We start from the raw sequence: 27696 nt of genomic DNA, 5'->3' as shown, positions 1-27696 counted from the left end.
TGATCGTTGACACGTCGCTCATTTCCTTAATGTCGTTGCTGCTGCCGGTACGATGTTGTTCGTCGCTCTTGCGGCAGCGCACATCGCTATGTGTGACACCGCGGGAGCGACGAACATCTCCTTACCTGCCTCCACCAGCAATGCGGAAGGAAGGAGGTGGGCGGGTTGTTACCTGCTCATCTCCGCCCCTCCGCTTCTATTGGCCGGCCGCTTAGTGACGTCGCAGTGATGTCGCACCTCCCCCTTGAGGGAGGGATTGTTCGGCAGTCACAGCGACGTCGCAGAGCAGGTATATGAGTGTGACGCTGCCGCAGCGATAATGTTCGCTACAGCAGCGATCACCGCATATCGGCCGTACGACGGGGGCGGATGCTATCGCGCTCGACATTGCCAGCAAATGCTAGTGTGACGCCCTGGGCAAGCCAGGGGTCACAGGTCACAACACCACCACACCCCACACTCCAGGTAGGCACATCACAGCTAAACTACAAATCCTTGTTGCCTTCCTCCAGAGGCTGATGATTCACACCAGGGGGTGGGCCAGGCGGTTGGCTCCGCCCACCAAGGAGATCACAGCTCTGAAGGCAGGAAGTACCAGGCAGAGTAGCCCAGGCAGGGCAAGAGTGAAGTCTAGCTGAGGGCTAGAAAGGAGTAAACAACTAAGTGAAAGTAAAAGTGGAAAAGGAGGAAAGCAAGTGAGGTGACAAGAAGGAAGGAAAGCCTGAAGGGTCCAGCTTTGTGTAGGGCCAGAACAGCAAGGTCAGCGACGGCGGTGACTGTCTGGAGGGGGACCGTTTGGAAGTTCCTGGAAGGACCCCGTTGGCTGTGTGCCCGGTGGTCTGGAGCAGTGTTCCGAAGGACAGTCAGCACCAGGGCAGGGGCCTCTCGGACCCCGGCAAGGCTAGAAGTCGCCAAATTTGCCGAATCCGTCAGTGAAGGGGACGTAGATCCCCCAGCAACCAAGTCCCGATTGAAGGCAACAGCTCAACCTGAAGCAGAGAGACACAGCCACCGCCAAGGCACTAGTTTCTCAGGGCCAGCGCCTGCGGGCAAAGTGTAGAGCTCCTCCGGCCCAGATTGTAGTCGGGGAGCGGGTAACCGGAGGGAATCCACCGCTACCACAAGTCAACCATAGGTGCAAGGAAGAGGGACATCACCGTCAACTACCGGGAGTGCAGGTGCAGCCGTCTGTGGGACCGTCCTACCAGCCGTTTGGTTTACCGTACAAACTGTGTCCGTGTCTCAGGCTGAGTGAGTACCACAGTGCCGCAAGGCACAGCGCTGCCCCCGCGTCCCTGCGCCCACCAGGCCCTGCACCTCACAAACCATCACCGGGCCCCGGGATCACCAACCCCTACCCACGGAGGGGCAACACAACACCTGGCTGCTCCCCATCACCATCCCCGGGATCCCCATCCAGAGCAGCGGTGGTGCAATCACCACAACCGTGGGTGGTGTCACGAACTATAACAATCCCCACACCCAACAAACCCCTTTCACTCACGGGCGAGGAGTGCCGCTCGAGAAACCCCCGGGATCCGGCCTACGGCTCGAGCCACCACTGAGCAGCGGCCGCCGGACCCGAGCAGAAGGGGGCGAGCGCGGTGTGCTGACACCCTCCTCCCCGCCCGCGACAACTTGGCGTCACGAACAGGATCTTACTGCTCTGCCATCTGGTAGAGGTGCGCCTTGTTACCGCCGGAGGTATCCGGCAGAAAAATTGCAGAAGCCGCCATCTTTGGCGCGAAAAGTTCCCGCTCGAGCGTCTTCTCGAGCAGTAGAGGCGCGAAGGCCAAAACCCCGCCCCGAGAGAGGAGGGGCCGGAAAGAGCTAAGGGGGACGGAAACAAGATGTCTGCGCCCGACGGAGCCGCTGGAGGAGCGGTGGTCGCAGCCGCAGCGGCACCCGCGGATGGGAATGGGCCTGCCCAGGTCCCGGCCGTACCGGCGGGAGGTGCCGCGGCCACCGCGCTCGCTCAGGTCATGCCGTTCTCCTTGCCCTATGCGCCCGGAGCTGCCTGGCTACCGCAGTATGACGGGAAACCGGATGCCCTACAGGCCTTCCGGAAAAAGCTTAACCCGTTGCTAGGGCTGTACCCCCTGACTGATAAGCAACGTGCAGCGATAGTGCTAGGCCAGCTAACCGGTGCGGCGGAGCAGGAAGCGGAGACCTGGGCCGAGGGGGACCGGCTCTCTGTAGCCACCATCTTTGAGAAGCTACAGACTGCCTTCGAGACCCGGACTGAAGCTGAGCTGAGGATGCAGTTTTACCAGTGCCGGCAACGAGCTGGGGATAGCATTCGGGACTATGCTCTACGTCTGCAGACCGCCCTCCGCACGCTGAAGCGGGTGAACCCTATTAATGAGGCGGATAGCAACAAGATGTTAGTGGAGCAATTTGCGCAGGGGATGAGGTCCCCTGAGGATCGTAAACAACTCCGGCTGTGGGCCCTGGAACACCCTGATGTGGACTTTGCTGTGTTAAAGGAGCGGGCCATTAAAGCACTACAGCCCCCAGCTGCCGAAGTTCTGGAACCCGCCCCGTGGCCCGTTGAGACGGCTCCCGTTGTGGCGGCCTCAGCCAAACCAAACTCTCCAATACCTGCAGCCCCGAGCAGCACGGTGGAAGAACTGGCAGCCCAGGTCCGTCGTATGGACGGAGACCTTGCCAAAATCCTTGCTGCACTACAACCTCTGACCAGATCTCAGCCTTCGGCACAGATACAGCTTGCTGACAGCCCTGAAGATGTACCCTGGATGCAGCGGAGAGGTGCTAATCCCCCGCGGAGCAGGCCTCCCATCTGCTACAAGTGCCGTAAGCCAGGGCATTACTATCGAGAGTGCCCGTTAAACGAGCAACCCCTGGGGCCCCGGGCCAATCCTCAGGAGTAGAACCCCGTGGCCCCTCGGACTGGCGGGATCGGTATATCGGAGCTCGACCCATCATTCCCGTGGTTGTGGACGGTATACCGGTGATGGCTCTCTTGGACACTGGATCTCAGGTAACCACCATACCATACACATTGTACCAGCGGTATTGGGGAACGGACGAGCTGGCACCCCCAGATACTAGTATAACACTGATTGCTGCCAATGGACTCCCTTTGACCCAAGTGGGGTATAAGCAGGTGGCCATGATAGTTGGGCAAGCTGAACTGCAACACCAGGGTATGATTGTGATCATGAATGAGCCCAGTGATCATAACCCGAAGATAGTGCTGGGAACCAATGTGATGGAGCACTGTATGGGTGATGTGTTGGCCCTATTGCAACAGCTGGCCGCCACGGCGGCAGGGAGCCGACAGAGAGCTGTGCAGCGTGAAATTCGTGCCTTGATGTACCGCCAGCATGTAAATTCAACAGGAGGAGAGATTGGTGGTGTGAGAGTGATGGATGCGGCCCCGTTGCTTGTGCCCCCCAGAAGTGAGATGATGATTTGGTGTAGGGCAGCCGTAGGACCTCAGGGGCGTGACTACCCTGCCATGATGGAGCCCATACCCTCCGAGCACTGGCCCACCGTAATAGCCGCCCGAGGGGTGGTAGACGTGAAAAAGGGGAGGGTGCCCGTGAGGGTGTTGAATTGTGGGGAGGAGGAGGTTAGGCTCCCCCGGTATGCTACCATCGCCAAACTGCTCACCCTAGATCCTCACACCATCCATGAAACCAGTCCCTCAGTTTCCCCACCTGCTACTAGCAATTCCCCACCACAGGGGGAGGTGAAAGAGTGGCACCAACAGCTACATGTGGGTACTGACGATACCCCTACACATCACAAAGCGGGGGTATACAGGGTGGTGCAGGAGTATGAACAGGTATTCAGTAAGCACCCACTAGACTTCGGGCAGATCAAAGGGGTCCAACATCACATCCCCACTGGTGAACACCCCCCTATCAAAGAGAGGTACCGGCCTATTCCCCCTGCACATTACCAGTGCGCCAAAGATATGTTGAGGAATATGAAGGAGGCAGGGGTCATTCGGGATAGCTGTAGTCCCTGGGCCGCTCCGTTGGTACTGGTCAAGAAGAAGGATGGTACCATGCGGATGTGTGTGGACTACCGGAAGATTAATCAGATAACCCACAAAGATGCCTACCCGCTGCCCCGTATTGAAGAATCGTTGGCCGCGCTGCGGACGGCAACTTATTTCTCTACCCTGGACCTCACCAGTGGGTACTGGCAAGTGGCCGTGGCCCCAGAAGACCGGGAGAAGACCGCCTTCACCACCCCGATGGGGCTTTGCGAATTCAATAGCATGCCGTTTGGGCTGTGCAATGCCCCTGGGACCTTCCAACGGCTGATGGAGTGCTGTTTGGGACATTTAAACTTCGAGACCGTCCTGCTGTACTTGGATGATGTGATTGTTTATTCCCAGACGTATGAAGCCCATCTGGAGCACCTGGCCGAGGTGTTCGCGTCCCTTGCCAAGTACGGGATGAAATTGAAGCCCTCTAAGTGCCACCTGCTGAAGCCCAGGGTGCAGTATCTTGGGCATGTGGTGAGTGCGGATGGTGTCGCTCCCGACCCTGAGAAGATCACTGCCATCCAGAGCTGGCCGAGACCAACTACAGTAAGAGAAGTAAGGCAGTTCCTGGGTCTGGTGGGGTACTACCGGCGCTTCATCAAGGGGTACACGAAGATGGCTGCCTCCATGCAAGACCTCCTCGTGGGACAGACCAAAGGGGGGAGACCAGCCCCACTGGTGTGGGAGGACAGGCATGAGGAGTCCTTCCGTCAGCTGAAGGAGGCTTTGACCGGAGAAGAGGTCCTGGCGTATCCGGACTACGGCTGCCCATTCATTCTCCACACTGATGCCAGCAATGTGGGTTTGGGGGCAGTCCTATCCCAGGTCCAGGAAGGCAAAGAGAAAGTGATTGCCTATGCTAGTCGAAAACTCCGGCCGACCGAAAGGAACCCTGAGAACTATAGCTCTTTCAAGCTTGAGCTCCTGGCACTGGTGTGGGCTATCACCGAGCGGTTCCGCCACTACCTGGCCGCCGCAAAGTTCACCGCTTTTACGGATAACAATCCGTTGACTCACCTGGACACGGCCAAACTGGGTGCATTAGAACAGCGGTGGGTACCCAGACTAGCCAACTACGACTTCACCATCAAATATAGGGCCGGTCATGTCAACATCAATGCTGATGCCCTCTCTCGAATGCCCCACTTGTCAGAAGGCGAGTGTAAAGATGATGACCTCGAGGAGATCGAGTTGCCTGCATTCCACCGGCCATCAGGTGAGAAGGTCCATGTCCATCAACAACGGGTGAATCTGGATCCGCTACCTAGTCAGAAGTGGCAAGAAGCTCAAAATCAGGCGCCTGCGGTCCGCTTGGTCAAGAACCTGGTAGAGCAAGGCGCCGCCGGGATGGACCCTGCCGCCCCAGCGGAGGCCCAACGCTTGTGGAAAGAACGGGCCCGACTGTGCCTGCATCAGGGGAGGCTGTACCGGGAGCTGATTAACCCGAAGACCCACGAGAAGACCCGCCAGCTGGTTATTCCCCAGGCTGATGTGCCCACCGTTCTGCAGGCGTACCATGATGGAGCCGGCCACTTCGGGTGGAAGAAGCTGGAGATGCTGTTAAGAGAGCGGTTCTATTGGAGTGGGATGCGGGAATCGGTAGAAGCCTGGTGTCGAGAATGTGGTCCTTGTACGTTGAGGAGGAAGGATGAAGCTAGCCAGAAGGCCCCCCTGCATCCCATCGTTACACACCAACCGTTGGAGCTGGTCGCCTTGGACCATGTGAAGCTCACCCCCAGCCGAAGTGGGTATACCTACGCTCTGACCATAGTGGACCATTATTCTCGGTTCATGATGGTTGTCCCGGTCAAGGACTTAACCGGCCGTACCGCTGCGAGAGCGTTCCAGGCGTACTTCTGTCGGCCCCATGGATACCCTGAGAGGGTGCTCACCGACCAAGGTCCAGCCTTTGAAGCGGAGGTATTCCATGAGTTTTGTCAGCTGTATGGTTGCAAGAAGATCCGGACCACTCCTTACCATGCCCAGACCAACGGTATGTGTGAGAAGATGAACCATCTAGTCCTGGGTCTCCTCAAGACGTTGCCACTAGAGGAACGGAACCTGTGGCTGGAGAAGCTGCCTGACTTGGTCGATATGTACAATAATATCCCGTCCAGCTCGACAAAGTGCACCCCAGCGTATCTGATGAGAGCTCGGCCTGGCTGGCTGCCAGTGGATTTGGAAATGGGATTGGAAGCCCCAGAGACGCTCCCCGCAACGGCTGAATGGGATGCCCGGCGGAGGGTGCAGTACCGACAGATTCAGGAGTATGTGGAGAAGAACCTGGGTCAGAGTCGAAAACAGCAGGAGCGGCACTTCAATCAGAAAGCGGCTGCCGGGCCTTTCCAGCCTGGAGATGTGGTGTTGAAGCGGAAGAGAAAAACCCACAAGCTGGATGATCAGTGGGAACAAACCCCCTACGTCATTCAGCCCACCGGATGGGAAAATGGAAAGACTTACCAGATCAGTCGCGACCAAGGGGGCACTTTGGCCACGGTTTCTCGGGACCATTTGAAAAGGTGCCCACCAGCCTTGAGGACCATGCCGGAGGTGCCAGCTCCTCCCCCAGCAGAAAAGGAAAAAGAGGTGATCCACACGGTGATGGGTGATTTCCCCGCAGACTGGCCTATGCAGAACGGCGCGGTGATTCTTCCAGTGATACTGTTCCCACAACCTGTGGATGAAGAAGTAGTATAAGCGGTCAACCGTGAGCCAGAACCGATGCCAGTGCCCAGGGATGAACCTATGCCCAGCTCCCCTATGCCTCCACCTGTCCCACACGAAAGCCGGGAGGTGGAACCAGTTGTTCCCTCTACCCCACTGCCCAGCACCACTGACACCGGGCCCCGAAGGTCCACCCGTTCCAACCTAGGTAGACCCCCACTTAGGTACAGGGAGACCGTTCTGTGATAAAAGGGGTCAGGGAATGTGCAGAGTGGTTGTTTGTTTGTTGAAAGTTTGAAAAATGAAAATGATAATTACCGAGTTTTCACCAGATTGTCTGTTGTGATTGAACCGGCCGGAGCCGGCACCGTTGTCCCCGTGGGGACCGTTTAAAATGCATGGGAACTATCCATGGACAAGCCCGTGAACTTGCAGGGCAACCACAGACGTTAGTGGCTTGTAAATATGTTGGTTACCGTTACCGTTTTCCGCAATGCCGCCTCCGGAGAGGCAGGTTGGAGGGAGGGCCCTCAGCAGAGCAGGCTGGGGCCCAGCCACCAAAGGAACCGGTGGCTACCCTCTGGAGGGGAAGGACAGATCCCGCTCGGGTAACTTGTGCTGGACTGTGGGTCAAGGGGTGCTGCCTGGGCTTTAGGGGCAGCATCAGGGCCAGGTTGCTTGGGTGGGAGAGAGCGGAAACCGTAACCGTAAACCGTTGCAACGTTAAAAGTAAATGTGCCTCCCGTCTTGGGAAGAGTTATTAAAAATGTTATATGTTGATTTTCCAAATGTTATCTTTTTCAGAAAAATAAAACCGGTGTAGGACGGCAGCCCGCGGACGGTCTGCATTTTGCTAAGGGGGAATGTGACGCCCTGGGCAAGCCAGGGGTCACAGGTCACAACACCACCACACCCCACACTCCAGGTAGGCACATCACAGCTAAACTACAAATCCTTGTTGCCTTCCTCCAGAGGCTGATGATTCACACCAGGGGGTGGGCCAGGCGGTTGGCTCCGCCCACCAAGGAGATCACAGCTCTGGAGGCAGGAAGTACCAGGCAGAGTAGCCCAGGCAGGGCAAGAGTGAAGTCTAGCTGAGGGCTAGAAAGGAGTAAACAACTAAGTGAAAGTAAAAGTGGAAAAGGAGGAAAGCAAGTGAGGTGACAAGAAGGAAGGAAAGCCTGAAGGGTCCAGCTTTGTGTAGGGCCAGAACAGCAAGGTCAGCGACGGCGGTGACTGTCTGGAGGGGGACCGTTTGGAAGTTCCTGGAAGGACCACGTTGGCTGTGTGCCCGGTGGTCTGGAGCAGTGTTCCGAAGGACAGTCAGCACCAGGGCAGGGGCCTCTCGGACCCCGGCAAGGCTAGGAGTCGCCAAATTTGCCGAATCCGTCAGTGAAGGGGACGTAGATCCCCCAGCAACCAAGTCCCGATTGAAGGCAACAGCTCAACCTGAAGCAGAGAGACACAGCCACCGCCAAGGCACTAGTTTCTCAGGGCCAGCGCCTGCGGGCAAAGTGTAGAGCTCCTCCGGCCCAGATTGTAGTCGGGGAGCGGGTAACCGGAGGGAATCCACCGCTACCACAAGTCAACCATAGGTGCAAGGAAGAGGGACATCACCGTCAACTACCGGGAGTGCAGGTGCAGCCGTCTGTGGGACCGTCCTACCAGCCGTTTGGTTTACCGTACAAACTGTGTCCGTGTCTCAGGCTGAGTGAGTACCACAGTGCCGCAAGGCACAGCGCTGCCCCCGCGTCCCTGCGCCCACCAGGCCCTGCACCTCACAAACCATCACCGGGCCCCGGGATCACCAACCCCTACCCACGGAGGGGCAACACAACACCTGGCTGCTCCCCATCACCATCCCCGGGATCCCCATCCAGAGCAGCGGTGGTGCAATCACCACAACCGTGGGTGGCGTCACGAACTATAACAATCCCCACACCCAACAAACCCCTTTCACTCACGGGCGAGGAGTGCCGCTCGAGAAACCCCCGGGATCCGGCCTACGGCTCGAGCCACCACTGAGCAGCGGCCGCCGGACCCGAGCAGAAGGGGGCGAGCGCGGTGTGCTGACACCCTCCTCCCCGCCCGCGACACTAGCGATGTCGCAGCGTGTAAAATACCCTATAGTCTAGGGGCGTCACACAAATACCATATGTTCCCACATTGAGCATAAGGTGAGTTTTTGATGTTGCGTTTGTTTAGATTTTTTACAGCATTGTTCAGCAGAGGTGCAACTACAATAGGTGCAGGTGTTGCAATCACACCCAAGACCTGGAGCATCGGGGGCCAAAAAAGTGCCTTTGGCCTATATGAAAAGACCATTTCTACTAGAAACTTGCAATAATAAGGGGCCCCGTTGGAGCTTCTACAGAGGGGCCCATGAGATTCAACTTATGCCAGTGTTTAAAAGGTTAGGCTAATTCCCCATAATGAGCTTTTTGGGAGTTTTTGATATTGCAGCATTTCTTCGCCTATTACCGTATATAAATTAGGTTACTAACGTTTTTTGCATTTTTTTACATGCATTTTTGTCACATTTTTGACATTGGGGTTTTTGTCTTTTTTGGGGGAATATCCCATTTAAAGACAAAAATGTATTGATATAGTCATATGTGGTTCATTCCATATTCGCTCTTTTCAATATGCATTGACATTGCACTCTCTTGTTGGCTTATCACTTCTCTTTAAAGCCAGTGAGGGAGTGCACTGTCATTGCGTATTGAATGAATGTAGCATTGTGAGCAGGAGCGGACTCTGAGCATGTGTCCAACTTGACAACTGGCACATGCTCAGTTATGCAGGGATGAGCCCAACCCCAGGAATGGAGGTTACAGGCGACACAAGGTGCAGACAGTTGCTGTTCTCACGGCGTCGGCTGATAAGGTGCGGACAGTCACATTGCTCACGGTATCAGCTGATAAGGTGCAGACAGTCGCTGTGCTCACGGTATCAGCTGATAAGGTGCAGACAGTCCCTGTGCTCAGGGCATCAGCTGATAAGGAGCGGACAGTCCCTGTACTCATCGCATCAGCTGATAAGGTGCGGACAGTCACTGTGCTCACGGCATCAGCTGATAAGGAGCGGACAGTCGTTGTGCTCATGGCATCAGCTGATAAGGTGCGGGCAGTCCCTGTGCTCACGGCATCAGCTGATAAGGAGCAAACAGTCGTTGTGCTCACGGCATCAGCTGGTAAGGTATGGATAGTCACTCTGCTCACGGCATCAGCTGATAAGGTGCGGACAGTCGCTGTGCTCACGGCATCGGCTGATAAGGTGTGGACAGTCACTCTGCTCACGGCATCAGCTGATAAGGTGCGGACAGTCGCTGTGCTCACGGCATCGGCTGATAAGGTGTGGACAGTCACTCTGCTCACGGCATCAGCTGATAAGGTGCGGACAGTCACTGTGCTCACGGGAGTGGTTGATAAGGTGCAGACAGTTGCTCTGCTCACGTCATCGGCTGATAAGGTGTGGACAGTCACTCTGCTCACGTCATCGGCTGATAAGGTGTGGACAGTTGCTCTGCTCACGGGAGTGGTTGATAAGGTGCGGACAGTCGCTGTGCTCACGGGAGTGGTTGATAAGGTGCGGACAGTCGCTGTGCTCACGGGAGTGGTTGATAAGGTGCGGACAGTCGCTGTGCTCACGGGAGTGGTTGATAAGGTGCGGACAGTCACTCTGCTCACGTCATCAGCTGATAAGGCGCAGACAGTTGCTCTGCTCATTATGGGGAGATAAGGTATGCACACCAGTGACTATGTAAGGGGAATACATGTAATAGCAGAAACTGCTGTGTGAATACTGACTTGAAAAATCCAATAGCTATATGTAAGAGTGAAAATGTGAAAAATGGAACCTGCATTACTGCCATGAACATATGAATCAAGAGAATGGCAGAAATGCAGATTCCATTTTTCACATTTTCACTCTTGCATATAGCTATTGGATTTTTCAAGTCAGTATTCACACAGCAGTTTCTGCTATTCCATGTATTCCCCTGGCATAGTCACTGGTGTGCATACCTTATCTCCCCATAGTGATGTTTTTTTAGGTTTTCGCACCCAGTTCAGACTTAGAATGGTGTTCCAAACGTTATTCCTTATTTATTAGTTGCTCTGCTCATGTCATCGGCTGATATGGTGCAGACAGTCGCTGTGCTCACGGCATCGGCTGATATGGTGCAGACAGTCGCTCTGCTCACGTCATCGGCTGATATGGTGCAGACAGTCGCTGTGCTCATGGCATCGGCTGATATGGTGCAGACAGTCGCTCTGCTCACGGCATCGGCTGATATGGTGCAGACACTCGCTGTGCTCATGGCATCAGCTGATATGGTGCAGACAGTCGCTGTGCTCATGGCATCAGCTGATATGGTGCAGACAGTCGCTGTGCTCACGGCATCGGCTGATATGGTGCAGACAGTCGCTGTACTCATGGCATCGGCTGATATGGTGCAGACAGTCGCTCTGCTCACGGGAGTGGTTGATAAGGTGCAGACAGTCGCTGTGCTCACGTCATCGGCTGATAAGGTGCAGACAGTTGCTCTGCTCACGTCATCGGCTGATATGGTGCAGACAGTCGCTCTGCTCACGGCATCGGCTGATATGGTGCAGACAGTCGCTCTGCTCACGTCATCGGCTGATATGGTGCAGACAGTCGCTGTGCTCACGTCATCGGCTGATATGGTGCAGACAGTCGCTGTGCTCACGGCATCGGCTGATAAGGTGCAGACAGTCGCTCTGCTCACGTCATCGGCTGATATGGTGCAGACAGTCGCTGTGCTCACGTCATCGGCTGATAAGGTGCAGACAGTTGCTCTGCTCATGTCATCAGCTGATATGGTGCAGACACTCGCTGTGCTCATGGCATCAGCTGATATGGTGCAGACAGTCGCTGTGCTCATGGCATCGGCTGATATGGTGCAGACAGTCGCTGTGCTCACGGCATCGGCTGATATGGTGCAGACAGTCGCTGTACTCATGGCATCGGCTGATATGGTGCAGACAGTCGCTCTGCTCACGTCATCGGCTGATATGGTGCAGACAGTCGCTGTGCTCACGTCATCGGCTGATAAGGTGCAGACAGTTGCTCTGCTCACGTCATCGGCTGATATGGTGCAGACAGTCGCTCTGCTCACGGCATCGGCTGATATGGTGCAGACAGTCGCTCTGCTCACGTCATCGGCTGATATGGTGCAGACAGTCGCTGTGCTCACGTCATCGGCTGATATGGTGCAGACAGTCGCTGTGCTCACGGCATCGGCTGATATGGTGCAGACAGTCGCTGTGCTCACGGCATCAGCTGGTATGGTGCAGACAGTCGCTGTGCTCACGGCATCGGCTGATATGGTGCAGACAGTCGCTGTGCTCACGGCATCGTCTGGCGCACGGTCTGATACATTTCTACATAACATCCCTATAATACTTGGTATAAGCACAAGGGACACAAGGACATCTGATCGAATTCAACAAACTTTACAAACTTGTTCTTGTTCAGTTTGTAGGTCAGAATGTTCCCAACCTCCATAATTGGGAGAATCAACAAGATACCTATTTTAAGAGCTGTAAAATGCGTCTTCTTTGTCTCCCCCCTCTGCACATTATATACTGATTGTTTCTTTCTGTCTCCTTAGGTTTGGGTAGATGCAGGCACTCAGATCTTCTTCTCTTATGCCATCTGCCTGGGATGTTTGACCGCTTTGGGAAGTTACAATAACTACAATAATAATTGCTACAGGTACATTGTAGGAACACGGACGCCATTACTGAATTGTGCTGATTTAGGGCTTGGTCGTGCAATGTTCTGAACATGTAGCATATAAAATCTCCTGTACAATGAATGGCTGCTGTATCGGTGACACCCGTCCGTGACCTTCAAAACCAAAGCAATGTTTTGGGCAGAGCTTCCACTAGATGTAGATATATTGACAGGATAACTTCTTACTGTTGCTGCATATTAGATGGCGGTGCTAACGTGCCCTCAATAGTCCATTCTACCTGGCCCCAGAGATGATCTGTTGGATAAAGAGCTGTGAGGGTCAGCACAGCCAGGATAACTCCTTGTCATATTCCTGGAAGCAATCCACCACTCAAGCCTCGATGTATGGTCCATTGTCCTACTACAAGTGTCTATCTACCAAACAGCTGTCGCAACAGGATGAACTTGATTGGGTCACAATGTGTGGGTGAGAACTACCACCGAAATGTCCATCCACAGGTATTAGAAGGATTTGCTAAGGAAACCTTCACATTATGACTGCACCTCCACCATGCTGAACTGTAGGGAGGGTTCATTGCTTCCTGCGCCTTGTGTGAAATTTTGATCTTCCCATTAGCATAGTGTGACAGAACTGAGTCTATCTGACCAGGCAATGTGATTGCACTGCTCCTTGATCCAGTTTTTGCATTCTTTTGCCTATGGGTGTTTTGTATTGATGAGCGAATCTCCCAAAATTTAAATTCTACAGTTTGCTCAAATTTTGGAAATATGATTGGCACATAGATTGAGTGCACATCTCATGATTAGAATGGTCTGCGGTCTCTACAGATGCCAGACCATAGTAAACATACATATACATGTATAAAAAAATTAAAAAAAATGATCCTCACTCAGTCCTTCTCAGTCCCATCGCGCACCTCTATCCAGGCGGCCGTCTTCTTTGGTCCAGTCACTGGTTCAGTTTCTTCGGTGTGTTACTACTTGGCATCTTTGGAGTCCCCGGTGCTTTATAGGCCACTTTGTAATTTTAATATTACATAAGTCCAAAATAGCTTACATGCATGACACTTCATCATAGAATTTTTTCAACAAACCATTATTAAATCAAACAATGGGAACAAGAGATTCATGCGAAAAATATTTTTAATAAGATTTTAATGATACAAAGTAAACAAACATCACAAACAGAAACACTTCCTTGAGGAACTGAAATGCATGCCAGACAATATTTTCAATATAGTTTTTATATAGCTGCAAGGTATCAATCGGTATTACCTAATCATACACACCCCTGACAATTATATTTAAATATATATATCATACAGTGGGGAAAAAAAAACCAAAAAAACACACCCTCAAAAATATCCGGGATCTGCATGATCTTGGACAATGTTGAATATGGGAGCCTTGGTATAATAAATACTGAAAATAGGATCACAATTTATTCAAAAATTATTTACTGCAGCTTAGCACAGGCGGGGTTTTTTTTTCTTTCTTTTTTTTCCTTTTTTTTCCCTTTTCCTTTTTTCTTCTTCCTTTCTTCTTTAATGTGACCGGTACCACGTCAAACACATTTTTTTTCTCTTTTTTCAACAAATGCATTATATTGAATTAAATATCACAATGTTCCATTAATGCAAATGGTCCTAGGTAGAAAGCGCACATAAAGGCATAAATATATGGGGCCAGCAAATATTGACCCAATTGTGATATGTTGCAAAAAGCAATACAAAGTCAAAGTCCTGTGCGTTTAACACTGGCCATGCATTAGGAACACCACTTATAAACAAATAGTAAGCTGCAGAAATAGTCTAAGTCTAAGGAGTTCATAATAAATCGGTTTATAATAAACCAGTTTAACCGCTAATACCTGAAGCAGCTGACGTGATCATTCAAAAGAACGCTGGCAGCATACACATCCCTCCACCTCGACAGCCGTTTCACCTCTGGGCTCCTTCCAGGAGGCATGCCATGGTGGATCCCGGATATTTTTGAGGGTGTTTTTTTTTTTTTCCCCACTTTATGGTATATATATTTAAATATAATTGTCAGAGGTGTGTATGATTAGGTAATACCGATTGATACCTTGCAGCTATATAAAAACTATATTGAAAATATTGTCTGGCATGCATTCAGTTCCTCAAGGAAGTGTTTCTGTTTGTGATGTTTGTTTACTTTGTATCATTAAAATCTTATTAAAAATATTTTTCGCATGAATCTCTTGTTCCCATTGTTTGATTTAATAATGGTTTGTTGAAAAAACACTTTGTAATTTTGTCTCATGGCATGCACTGGAAGACATCGTTATGTCTTGGTCTAGTCGATGCAGGAGACTCCATGGAAGCTGGGAGCTGGAAGACACCGAAGTGACCCAGGTGAGACCACACTGGTGCCCAGCCCGTAGAAGATGACCAGAGCGGGGCTTGATGGCAGGACAGGTAAGGGCCAAGGTAGTACTATTGTTGTTTTACCAGACCTTTTGAAACCAGCAATGTAGCAGCCAGTGGCCATTTTGCTGGATTTGTGAAAATCCACTTACAAGAAAAATTGGACTCTGGAAATTCCAAACGTTTTGTGACGTGATTGAAGGCACATTTGATTCCCCTCCAAGTGATTGCCTCACCTTTGGTGTCTGGTGTTTTTGTTTCCTTTACACTGAGCTGTGGACGTGGACACATTAGTTGGAGTGCCACCATTGTACTGACTTTGCACTAGCTGCTCCTCAGAGCAATTCTTGATATTTCCCTCTAATCCCTTCATCCTTTTTGCCCGAGTGTTGTTTGCATCCACAGGATTCCCTTTTGCTGGATGTTTTTCCTCAATTTCAGCCTTTTCTGTATACTCTTAACACCGTTGCATGTGAAAACCCAACAATGTCGGCTGCTCTGGCTCCATGTCTCCTTATAAGTCAATCAGATCACTCAATTTTTCCTTACGTGGATTTACACAGAAACTAATGAACTAAACACAGGATTTTATGCTGCCGAGCAGGGTCTAATGTTCATACTAGTAAGCTCCAATTATGTAAGTGCATATCTCCGAAATTAATGTGGGCGAACCATGAAGCACGGACTGGACGCGGAGCTTCTGACCTGAATATGAAGGCCTCATAGGTAGAGATGAGCGTTGAAGTTTGGTTTTGCAGGTTCAGATGGATTTCAGATAAAGTTTGGTCTGGACCTGGACTTGACTTGAACCTAATTTGAAGTCACTGATTGGGAAGTTGTGGTGTCCGCCCACATGCAGCCTGCCATAAACAAATCACTTCCGGGGAAGGTAGAGTGGGGTTTTATAATTTTTTTGGGTGCTCACTACATCCGATCCAGCTGTTGTTACCCCAGTAAGAGACGATCAAACACTGCAAGCAGCTCACACTGGGTTGAGCACCGAGTGTACCCGGGCACCGAGCGTATCCAAGCACCAAGAGTACCAGAGCACCGAGCGTATTCGAGCATCAAGAGTAACCGAGCATCAAGAGTAACCGAGCACAGTGATACTCCAGTGGTCAGCATATGTGTAAAGCACCTGAACTCTGAACCTGAACACTGATTTCTCTGTAAAGTCCGTGTTCTGTACGAGCACCAAACTACTGTTAGGGTCCGCTCATCTCTACTCATAGGAATATATGGGGCTGTGAAGTTCAGGTCAGCAGACTAGTGGCCGGTCCGTGGACGTGGGGGGTAGAGTCCGGTGCTGTGGATTATTTTTCTCTTTTATAAGGATGACTCCTCTTTGTTACCTTTTAAAAAAAAAAAAAAAGTGCCCCTGTACCCCTTAAACATAAATAAAGATAATGAAAAACTTCAACTACTATAGATCATTGGAGATTTATTCACCATTATATCCGTTGTGTCAAAACAATTTCCAGAAACTCGTTTTCATTTGTAAATGCCCCGAAAAGTCATGAATTATCCTCTGAGGTCTGTCCCAACCCAGCAGCATAAGGCTATGTGCAAACGTTGCGTTTTTTTCAGTGCAGAAAAAAACGCACTCTCTGGCAGAGGGGAGAATTGTAAACAATGCGTTTTGGGAAAAACGCATCAAAAACGCATGCATTTTTCGTGCGTTTTCCGTGCATTTTCCATGCGTTTTCTTCAGGTGCGTTTTTGACCACATGATCCAGTGACAGTGCCACAGTACATCCAGTACACAGTGCCAGCCTTCCTGCAGAGATGTGAGTGTTGTCCACGGGAGAACGCAGCTGCCCATGCCCACAATTTGGGTTCAGGCTGCTGTGGAGCTCTATGCTACCTGCAGAGAACACTCTTGTCTCCGCAGCATAAATTGACATGCTGAGGCTTGGGAAGCTGCACCACAGGTCGGTTTATGCTGCGGAGAAGAGAAGCACAGTGGGCACGGGATTTCTAAAATTCCTTCCACTGTGCTTCTACTGCACAACGCAGCGTTATGGACGCAGTGAAAACACTCAGCGCCCATAACGCTGCAAACCCTGATTGTGGGCACACAGCCTAAAATGTGTCAATGGATATCAAACATATATATAACGTCCCACCCCCGCCTGTATATTCTAAGCTGGCGCCCTTTAGTGCCTTTCATGTGGCACTAAAGGGTGCCTAGCCTTGTATTTAGCCCAAAAAAAAAAAATTAAAATAAATGACGTGGGGTCCCCCCTATTTTTGATAGCCAGTCAGGGTAAAGCAGACAGCTGTAGCCTGCAAACCACAGCTGACAGCTTCATCTTGTCTGGTGATCAATTTGGAGGGCTCCCCAAGCTGTTTGTTTGTTTTTTTTTATTTATAAATAATTAAGAAAAAAAACCAAAAAAAAAACGTGGGGTCCTTCCCAAATTAGATCACCAGCCACGGTGAAGCTGACAGCTGGGGTCTGGTATTCTCAGGATGGGAAGAGCTATGGTTATTGGACTCTTCCCAGCCTAAAAATAGCAGGCCGCAGCCGCCCCAGAAGTGGCGCATCCATTAGATGCGCCAATCCTGGCGCTTCGCCCCAACTCATCCTGTGCCCTGGTGCGGGGCCAAACGGGGTAATAAATGGGGTTGATACCAGATGTGTAATGTCACCTGGCATCAAGCCCAGCAATTAGTGATGTCACGGCGTCTATTTGATACCAGACATAACTGATTGACAGTAATAGCAAAAAAAATTGACAACCAAAAAAAAAATTATTTGAAAAAACACTCCCCAAAAACATATCCTCTTTCACCAATTTATTGAAAAGAAAAAAAATTGGGTCCGCAGTATCCATTTTTGACGTCCCACGTCGCCTCTGGACCTTCTAGAATATGAGGGGCACACTCAGGGAACATGTCCCCCATTTTCTAGTAGTGCAGACCCTCCATTTGAGGAGAGTGGGTGCAAAGAATCTGCACCCACTCTCCCCGGGTCACAGCTGTAGTGTGCCGAGCAGCAGCAGCCAGCGCAGCTCATACTGTACACAGGAAGCCGTCAGCTGCTCGGCACATGTGACCGGCGCGCACTGTGGAGGGGGCCGCGGGGGGTCAGCGCTGTGACAGGTACGGGGGTTACCGGGGGACACCGGAGGACACCGGGGGGAATAGGGGGTGACCTGGCAGGGCCTGGGGAGCAGTTTTCTGTTGCATGTGTTATTGCACATGCAACAGAAACAGAGGAGTAGGGCGGCCGGTGCGCTGCTGTGCGCGCGGCCATGCTGGATTTTCGGGAGGGGGGTCGGGGGTCGGGGCGGGCACTTTGGCGACACCGGGGGCTTTCCTGAACTTTGCCAGTAAGTGAGGTCAACAGGAAACCTCTTGACCTCACTTCCAGGTAAATGCCTGCGTTCTGTATGCCGACAAAGCCCGCGGACCGCAACAAAAAAGCAGCGAACTGCGATGTAGCTGCGTTCTGACCCGCATCATTGATTTCAATGGGGGAGAGAACGCAGCCACAACGCACAAAAGAAGTGACATGCTGCTTTTCTTTCCGCACCGATTTTTAGCATCCAAAACGCTGCGTTTAGAAACGCAGCGTGTGCACAGATTTTTCGGCTTTCTCATACACTTTGCTGGGAAAGCTGAACGCATGCAAGTTGCCACTGAAACGCTGCGGTTCTAAACGCAGCGTTTCCGCGTTAAAATAGCAAAGTGTGCGCACAGTCTGATACACAAAGGGCCGAATTGATTCATTCAATTACAATGTTCCAACCAATGAACCCATCAAGTAGTGAGAACAGGACAGATACGTATATGCTTCTTCCATGTTGATGTGTCTGTTCCTGAGATTTAGTGCATACAAGGGCAAACATTACTATTCAAGGGGATAGCCAACGTCATCTATAGCTGTCATATCATGTCAGCATCAGAAGTGATTGGTGCTGCCGACATTACAACTCCAAACACATGATGAGAGGTATCGTGTGTGTGTGTCCTATTCTTATGGCAGAACTTGTGCACAATATCTGATGATGCACACATGTCAGCAGGTGTGTGGGGTTGTAACGTCATCAGATAGAGCTGGATAACCCCTTTAAAAGTCATATTCACCTTAAAGAGGTGTTTTTACATTGTTAAATTGCTTTAAGTTTAGACAATAAGCAACTTTGCAATTGACTTTGCTTTTTCTATCTGTTGTTATTCTCCTGCAATAACCACTTTTATCTTCTATGGTGTACAGCTGGTTTCAATTGAGCTTGGCCTTGAGACCCTGGCCAAGGAGAGAAGTTAACTCTAAACAGCTGTCACTTTTCTGAAGCCCAATGGTTTCTATTCATCAGTTAGTTGTTCACCTCCCTCTCAGATCATCATCGATCAGCTTCATACAGTAGCAGGTCTGCGAATCTAGCATCTTCTCTCTTCAGAGCTGTGTCCTTGTTCAGATGCCCTATTATCTCTAAGTGTAATGATAACAGTGTAAACGCATAATAAACCACTGACAGCAGAACTTGTGCTGAGCTTTATAGTTCTTATAATAATACAGGTGTGATACTCACCAGAGCTGTCACTCAAGTAGGAGAGCCCGCCCCCCAGAGACCAGAAGTGAGGAGACGGCTCTGAGCTGCTCAAGAGACAAATTCAGAATAATCCTGTAAAGGAAGTCTTTGAGTATTTGTCAAGTGTTAAGTTAGCTATTTCTAATTTCAAAAAGTCGCTACTGTGTCTTGTACAGGGCTCTCCACACAGGCATCTGAGACCCCTGTCCAAACTCCTATGGTAGGGACATGGCTGCGATCTGGCAGAACACAATGTAGGTGCGCTTGTTTATGTGGTTTATAATTGGGATGTTAAAAAATGAATTGTTAATTGAGTGTTGAAAAACAATGGCCGCACAATTCCTGGAAAATCACACGGAAATCATCAATCAAAAATGAAGTCCATTTGAAAATCCCTGAGATATGCAATGATGAGTGCACGGTGAGGCTGCGTTGGCCGCACATCCACTGCTGCTTGGAATCCCACCCTCACTGGGTCGTGTTAGAGGATTTCTATATTGCACAAATACTAAAAAAAACGATGATATTTGTTCCTAAAACGTGAGAGTTGAGTGAAGCGCTCAGCAATATGTTCCGTGGTTGGTCACAGCTGTTCACTTTCATGGTCAATTGTCTGCAGTGATGAAAAGTCATTAGATAAATGTTAGACGCGTAATTAAATCTGGAGAAATGTTGCCGCACATAAACTGCATAATCTGTGCTCTCATTCCAGGGACTGTATCATGCTTTGCTGCTTGAACAGCGGCACCAGCTTTGTGGCCGGTTTTGCTATATTTTCGGTCCTTGGGTTTATGGCTTATGAACAGGGGGTTCCCATTGCAGAGGTGGCAGAGTCAGGTACGTACGGCCGACTTCTCAAGTGTAACTTTTGCACATTTAGTAAATTATATTGTATTTGGAGGTAAAACTTGACCCAGCAAACACAAAATAAATAAGATTATTAGACTACTACAGGGGATGGTTTGATTAAAAAGAAAACATTTAACAATTTAGACAATTCTTGCAGCCAGAGTCATGCGTGAATTCTGGCATAACATTTTATTGTGCTGAAATGTGTGACTTTTGGCATTTTAAAGACCATTTCTCTCCAGTCTATCATGCCACAGCCGGTCTAATAACAAGCTGCGGCGTTCACTGCAGCCAGATACGCCGCTCGTCACATGCCCCAGATCCATGAAGATGCGTCCACCTCCCCTGAATCAGGAGCGACTCCAGCACAACCCCCACATTATGACCGGCGGGAATTTCCTCCAGTTTTTTGCTGTGAATACTTCATAATTAGTGAATGTGACTTGCGCCAATTTTGGTCAATTTGCGCCTTTTCCAAGTTCTCTTTTGTCATTTAGTTAGTTTTCTGATTTTTCACATCAATGTGGCTTTTCCAGACGTTTTAGACAGATCCATTGCTGGAGAGGAGAACGGGGTTTATGACGCACTGTCGCCGGATGAACAAACTGTCAATTGTCTATATTTTTTTTATGTAGATCTACTTGTTTCAGAGAACAAAAGTCTCCTTCATCAGGACAAGATAAAATCAACAATATATAACTATTTATACGGCTGATTTTCTCTGTCCTGATGAAGGAGATTCATAAACCCCATTCTCCTCTCCAGCATTGAATTTTAACCCACGTGGGGCTGCAGCAGCCGCTATTTCTGAGGCTTACACAGGGGTTGTGACTGTCACAACATCACAAGGTGAGTGTCCATTTATGATCCTCTCTGATTTATATCTGGTAAGATCCTATCTGCGCTTTCTATCCTCAGTTGCACAAGTAGACAGATCCATGAAATGTGACTTTGTTAAAAAGTCCCGCCCTCCCTGGAGTGATCTTATGTATGCCAGGTCAAAAAAGTAACAGCAAAAGACAAAATTCTCAAAACTTAAGACCGTTTGCACTAAAAAGTGACAAAAACAGTTAAAAAAGACCACTTGGGATTTTGCGCAAAATTCATGAATCATATGCACCATATTGATGAATTTGGCGTGAAAAATATCAGTAAAAGAAGCCAAATAAGAAAAGTGACATAAAACCCTGTAAATGATGAATCAGGTCCTAATTATGTTGCAAAGCGCTTTATTGAGTGCAAAACTATGACTTACACTGATATCAATGCGCACCGTGTAATGCCTCCTTTCACCTGTGGAGGCGCTGCAGGGAAAACATGCACTTCCTGCCAGTTTCCTCCACAGAACATTGGGGCTTATAGTATTAGGCTAATTTCACACTTCCGTTGTTTTGCTTCCCTCAGGTCCGACGCAACGACGAATCCGTCGTTTGTTAGATGCCAACTGACGCAACGGATGTGTTATTTCACAGGATTCTGTTCACAGGAATCTTGTGAAAAAACTGATCCGTCGCGTCCGTTACATCCTTGTGCGTCCGTTTTTTTGACGCACACCCAATAGGTGTGCCAAAGGTGCTGGGCATGCTCAGTAGAGCATGACGGAAGCCAGCACTGGATTCTGTCATGTGACAGATTACGGCGGAATCTAGCTCCATAGACATCCATTATAGCTTGTGACGGACAGCGACGGACACCTGCGGAGTACGGTTTTTTTGCTGCTCCAAAAAAAAGTTACATTCAGTGTTGCTCCCGCCTGACGGTCAGTCAGTAAACGACTCATCCGTCAGGTGGAGGATGCAACGCAAGGCCATCAGTCGCAATCCATCACTAATAGAAACCTATGGGGAAAAAACAGATTCCTGCAAAATATTTTGCAGGATACCGTAATTCCTCAAGGCGACGGATTGTGACTGATGCAAAACAACGGAAGTGTGAACTTACCCTTAATGTAGTTTATGATCAATTTTTCATTAGGGGACCTTTAATGATTTTTCACACGCTGCGTTCCAGTACATTAAATGTGTAGTTTCTATATTTTTTTTTATTTGTCCCAATAATAAAATAATTTTTGGATTACTTTTTCTTTCTTTACTACTCATGGATCTCAGAGAATAATCTGTGGAATTAATAATTCTCCAGGTTATTATGAAGTTGTGAATACCTAGTAAGTGTAGGTTTTTTTGTTTTTTTTTGTAATATGTATGTAACAAAATATATTTAATATACAAAATTGGATCTTGTTGTTATTTTTATCATGGGGATTTTTTTTATCATATTTGGATTTTTACATAATTTTTCCCCAGGAGCATTATCCCCTACGGTAAATTTACAATGGAGTAGAGATAAAGTCCAGGACCAAGTGCCGTAAAGTTACAGCGCTTGGTCTTTATCTGGCTAACCCATTGACATAATCCAATATAACTGCCTAAAACTTGTACACATATGTCTTGATGACCACTCATAAATCGCGGTTGTGGCCATGCAATTTCAGGGATATTTTCATTTTTGCATATCCACGGGGTAAGTCATAAATTTATGATACTTCCAAGTTCCACCTCACAGACAACTGTAGGTGCAAGGGTTTCAGTCGTACCCGGGCCCTGGGCCCTACGGCGTCCAACTGGTTGCTTTAGCCAATGTGACAAAACCAACACTAATATAGACCCATTATACTTAGGGGCCTGTTAGTTGTAGGAGGTGACCGTCTCCTCTTTCCCTACAATTAGGACCATCCTAAACTTTCTATCCCCATTGTAATCCCTGTGTTACACCAGGCACCGTGCGTTCCCTTGCCTGTATGTGACACTTCTTAATTTACAGTGCCTGCAAGATGGGACCCCATTCTCAAGATGGTGATTTGATTTATTTGACAATTATGGCATTTGACATGGATCTGAGATGAGAAATGCTTTTAGCAATCTAAAGGGCACTTTACACGCAGCGACATCACTAGCGATGTCGCTGTCGATCGCACCTGCCCCCATCGGTTGTGCGTCACGGGCAAATTGCTGCCCATGGCGCACGACATCGTTAGTCCCCGTCACACATACTTACCTGCCTAGCGACGTCGCTGTGGCCGGTGAACCGCCTCCTTTCTAAGGGGGAGGTTCGTGTGGCGTCACAGCGGCATCACTAAGCGGCGGCCCAATAGAAGCGGAGGGGCGGAGATGAGCGACCGGAACATCCCACCCACCTCCTTCCTTCCTCATTGCCGGGAGCCGCAGGTATGATGTTGTTCCTCGTTCCTGCGGTGTCACACGCAGCGATGTGTGCTGCCTAAGGAACGACGAACAACCTGCGTCCTGCAACAGCAACGATATTTGAGATTAGAACGACGTGTCAATGATCAATGATATGGTGAGTAATTTTGATCGTTAGCGGTCGTTCATGCGTTTCACACGCAACAACGTCACTAACAAGGCCAGATGTGCGTCACGAATTCCGTGACCCCAACGACATCTCGTTAGCGCTGTCGTTGCATGTTAAGCCCCCTTTAGGGCAGCTCTGATTGACAAGTACACCCACCTATAACATCCAGAGTCAGATTAAACTTTTGTACTTGTCTTGAACCCATCTCTCATTGGTAGATGCTGGTAGAATTTTATTTGTACTTTTTTGGAGCCCTAATGTAAAGGAAATATCACGAAACATTGTATCCTGACATTTTGGTATGGTGTGAAAAAGAGGAAAAGAGAAAAAGCTGATCACAGTCTGCCCGTCGCTTGTTTTCGAGGTTAGCAGTAGTTTTCTTTGACCCACAAAGAAGTTGACTTAATTTATCAACAAGTAGTGCCGAGCCTCCTGCCCGATCCTCCTGCCCGACCCTCCTGCCCGATCCTCCTGCCCGACCCTCCTGCCCGATCCTCCTGCCCGACCCTCCTGCCCGACCCTCCTGCCCGATCCTCCTGCCCGACCCTCCTGCCCGACGCTCCTGCCCGATCCTCCTGCCCGACCCTCCTGCCCGATCCTCCTGCCCGATCCTCCTGCCGGACCCTCCTGCCCGATCCTCCTGCCCGATCCTCCTGCCCGATCCTCCTGCCCGACCCTCCTGCCCGACCCTCCTGCCCGATCCTCCTGCCCGACCCTCCTGCCCGACGCTCCTGCCCGATCCTCCTGCCCGACCCTCCTGCCCGATCCTCCTGTCCGACCCTCCTGCCCGACCCTCCTGCCCGATCCTCCTGCCCGATCCTCCTGCCCGATCCTCCTGCCCGATCCTCCTGCTCGACCCTCCTGCCCGATCCTCCTGCCCGACCCTCCTGCCCGACCCTCCTGCCCGATCCTCCTGCCCGATCCTCCTGCCCGATCCTCCTGCAATTACTCACTTTGTCCCAGTTAAAAATGTAACAAATTTGTTGACCTAAAACTCTCAGATCTTTATTTAGAACATTCCGTGTGGAATTATTATAGCAACATCTTGTCTTGGCCTTGGGCAAAAATCGAGATATTTATTTCAAAGCAGTTTAAAAAAGTTATGGCTGTATCTAAAAGTGTTTTCTTGTAACTGTGGCTGAGGTGGCTGTGTAAACGCCTAAATAATATCTGCCATCTCTTACATAGAGAATTCTGGAAGTGCAAAGGGACAAAATCCAAATAATGTCCAACTGTAGAGAAGAATAGGGGCTGTCACGGTTCCGATGTTCGGAGCATCTTGTGCTCTGTTATTTTCTGCCATTCTCTCCTGCAGAGGAGGTACTTGCTTGCTCCATCGTGCAGAGCGTTTTGCAGGTTTAGATGCTCTGCTCTTTGTCTTGAGCTCCTGTGGACGGTTGTTTCTCAGCACTGGGTCCTGCGCTGGTGCTGGGAGGGGTTTTCTCAGATGCTCCTCGTTCCGGATGATTACTCTACTTCTTTAGGGAGCATGCTCACCTGGAACGTCACCAGTCGTATTTCCTTGCTCCGCAGTAAGTGCTTTTGGCTCCCATTTGTGACCAGTTATCTGATATTGGCTTCTCGACCCTGAGCTGTAGTTGACTCTGCTTTGCCCGTCCCCCTGACTTTGTTGTTACCTCCTGGCTTCAGACCTTGGACATTCTCCTGATCATGTCTACTCCTGCTCCCTATATCCTATACATACGCTCTTGGTATCTTGACCCTCAGCCTGCATCTTGATCTCGTCCCTGCCTGGTCCCTGTATCCTGTCATGTCCTCCTGGTTCCTGATCCCAGCTTGTTTGACTACCTCTCCGTTCACACTGCATGCATGTAGTATCTAGCGCCACCTAGTGACTAGCATCCAACTACACCACATAGTGTCGAGCATCACAGGGACACAGGGATAGTATAGACCCAGTATAATTAATTTAATTATTGGGATGAGTACAACCTTTTTGGAGTTAACCCTCTGCAGATAGGAGCTGTTATGGTGATGAGCTGATTAGCATGGTGCGGCTTCCAGCACTCCAGGCAAACAAGTAGGGATGCTATTGTTTGCTGTAAGCATCCAGACCTTTAAAAAAAATCTATCACCAGATTTAACAATACAAACTGAGTGTGATAGAAAATAGACCATTTAGACCCCAATGAGGCAGGTATACTAACTTAAATTACTAAGTTCTTTAGTAGGTAAAATTACAATTGCAATATGCTTGTTATTAAAAATTCTTTCTATTCATTCAGAAGGGTACGAGTTCTACTGCTCATTGTCTGCTAATTACAGGCCATGTCTGCAGTCAATCTGCAGTGGACATTCTTCTAGACAAAGATTGCTTTGCTTACAAGCTTTTTATAATAACTAATAGCTTGTAAGCGCTGCTCTGAAGCTTGATAGATCATTAGTTTTGTCCAACTTTAGTTCTTCAGTGCTGCCTTTCTCCAATGATGCAGAGACAAAAGTGTGAAAATTGAGGAGAGCACAATTTAAGACAGTGACGCTGGTCCAAATTATCAATCACAAGTGCAAGGTCCCCAGACAAGAAGGTTGCAAAGATAATATCACATTATAGAGTACCGCATAATTCAACACCAAGAGAAGTGAGGGTCCGGCTCACAAGCTACAGTCTATGAGGAAATAGGGGAGACACAAAAGGTGAATGGTAAATCAGTGCAGGGACTGGAAAGAAATATGATCCTGGCTGCTGGCCTTAAGGGTACTTTGCACGTTGTGACATCGCTACTGCGATATCGTCGGGGTCAAATCAAAAGTGACGCAACGACGACGCAACGTGAAAAGCCTAGATGCGCCGATAAACGATCGCAAAATCGCCGTAAATCGGTGATCTGTGTAGCGTCGGACATTTTCATAATGTCGCACCAATAGGAGATACGATGTTGTTCCTCGTTCCTGCGGCAGCACACATCGCTGTGTATGAAGCCGCAGGAGCGAGGAACATCTCCTACCTGCCTCCACCGGCAATGCGGAAGGAAGGCGGTATGAGGTTACGTCCTGCTCATCTCCGCCTCTCCGCTTCTATTGGCCGCCTGCCGTGTGATGTCGCTGTGGCGCCGCACGACACGCCCTCTTAGGAAGAAGGCAGGTTGCTGGCCAGAGCGACGTCGCAGGACAGGTGAGTGCGTGTGAAGCTGCCATAGCGATAATGTTCACTACAGCAGCTATCACAAGATATCGCAGCTGCGACGGGGGCGGGTGCTATCGCGCTCGGCATCGCAGCATCAGCTTGTGATATGACAACGTGCAAAGTACCCCTAACTCTTATGTATAAATATGATGGATTGTATGAGGTAGCACACAGGCTCTTTTTTCTGCCCTATCTAGAACCCATGAAGCTGAGATGGATCGGTTTTGCCTCGTAACGTTTGCTATTCTCAGCCCAGACTCACATAGTATCAACCAGAGCACCGTTTATCCACCCACATAAGTAATTATGAGATTAGGGCATTATTTATACTGTTACTACTATCAAGCTCTGTTGTGTTTTCCAGGTCCTGGTCTGGCTTTCATCGCATACCCAAAAGCTGTCACCATGATGCCTTTGGCCCCACTGTGGGCAGCCTTGTTTTTCATGATGCTTATATTCCTTGGACTTGATAGTCAGGTAAAAAAATCAAAAACTCCAACTGATGTTATTGAAATATATGTTTTGGGTTTATGAAAATTGTTTAAAATCAAATGGCTGATCCTTATGTCTCTTCTGCCCTGATTTCAAGAAACCCTTCTATTTGTAACCATTACTTATGGATTTTGCACAAAATTAGCGTGAAATTACATACAAGCGAGACGAACAAGAGAAATCTTTATTGTAGCCAAAAATGTGCAGAATATTATATATAAATTACTGAACATTCATTCTGCAACTTTATTGGAAGTTGATTCTCCCGCCTTTCCCTTTTCTCTTCCAAGCATCTGTTGATCCCTTCTCTCTTATAGAAGGTGGCGGATCTTCTATGTGAAGCCTCCAGCAGAGTACCCATCATCTTCACCTTCCATCTACCTTGGTATTGTCCCCCATCATCTTCACCTTCCATCTTCCTTGGTATCATCCCCCATCATCTTCACCTTCCATCTACCTTGGTATTGTCCTCCATCATCTTCACCTTCCATCTACCTTGGTATTGTCCTC

At 49.5% G+C, this 27696-nt stretch overlaps 1 protein-coding gene across 2 annotated transcripts in view; it reads left to right on the top strand.

Moving 5' to 3' along the window:
- Positions 1-27696, top strand: part of SLC6A11 (solute carrier family 6 member 11) — a 216876-nt gene that overhangs the window by 162841 nt on the left and 26339 nt on the right. For both annotated transcript variants that reach the window (XM_075321267.1, XM_075321268.1), the window contains exons 8-10: positions 12321-12424; positions 20044-20168; positions 27059-27171. In XM_075321267.1, the coding sequence (XP_075177382.1) occupies positions 12321-12424; positions 20044-20168; positions 27059-27171 (342 nt within the window). The remainder of the gene's footprint in view (positions 1-12320; positions 12425-20043; positions 20169-27058; positions 27172-27696) is intronic.

The sequence above is a fragment of the Anomaloglossus baeobatrachus genome, chromosome 8 (assembly GCF_048569485.1).
Source record: "Anomaloglossus baeobatrachus isolate aAnoBae1 chromosome 8, aAnoBae1.hap1, whole genome shotgun sequence".
NCBI classification, from domain to species: Eukaryota; Metazoa; Chordata; class Amphibia; order Anura; family Aromobatidae; genus Anomaloglossus; species Anomaloglossus baeobatrachus.
Note: the sequence above shows the minus strand (reverse complement) of the source record. Positions and strands in the feature narration are given on the sequence as shown.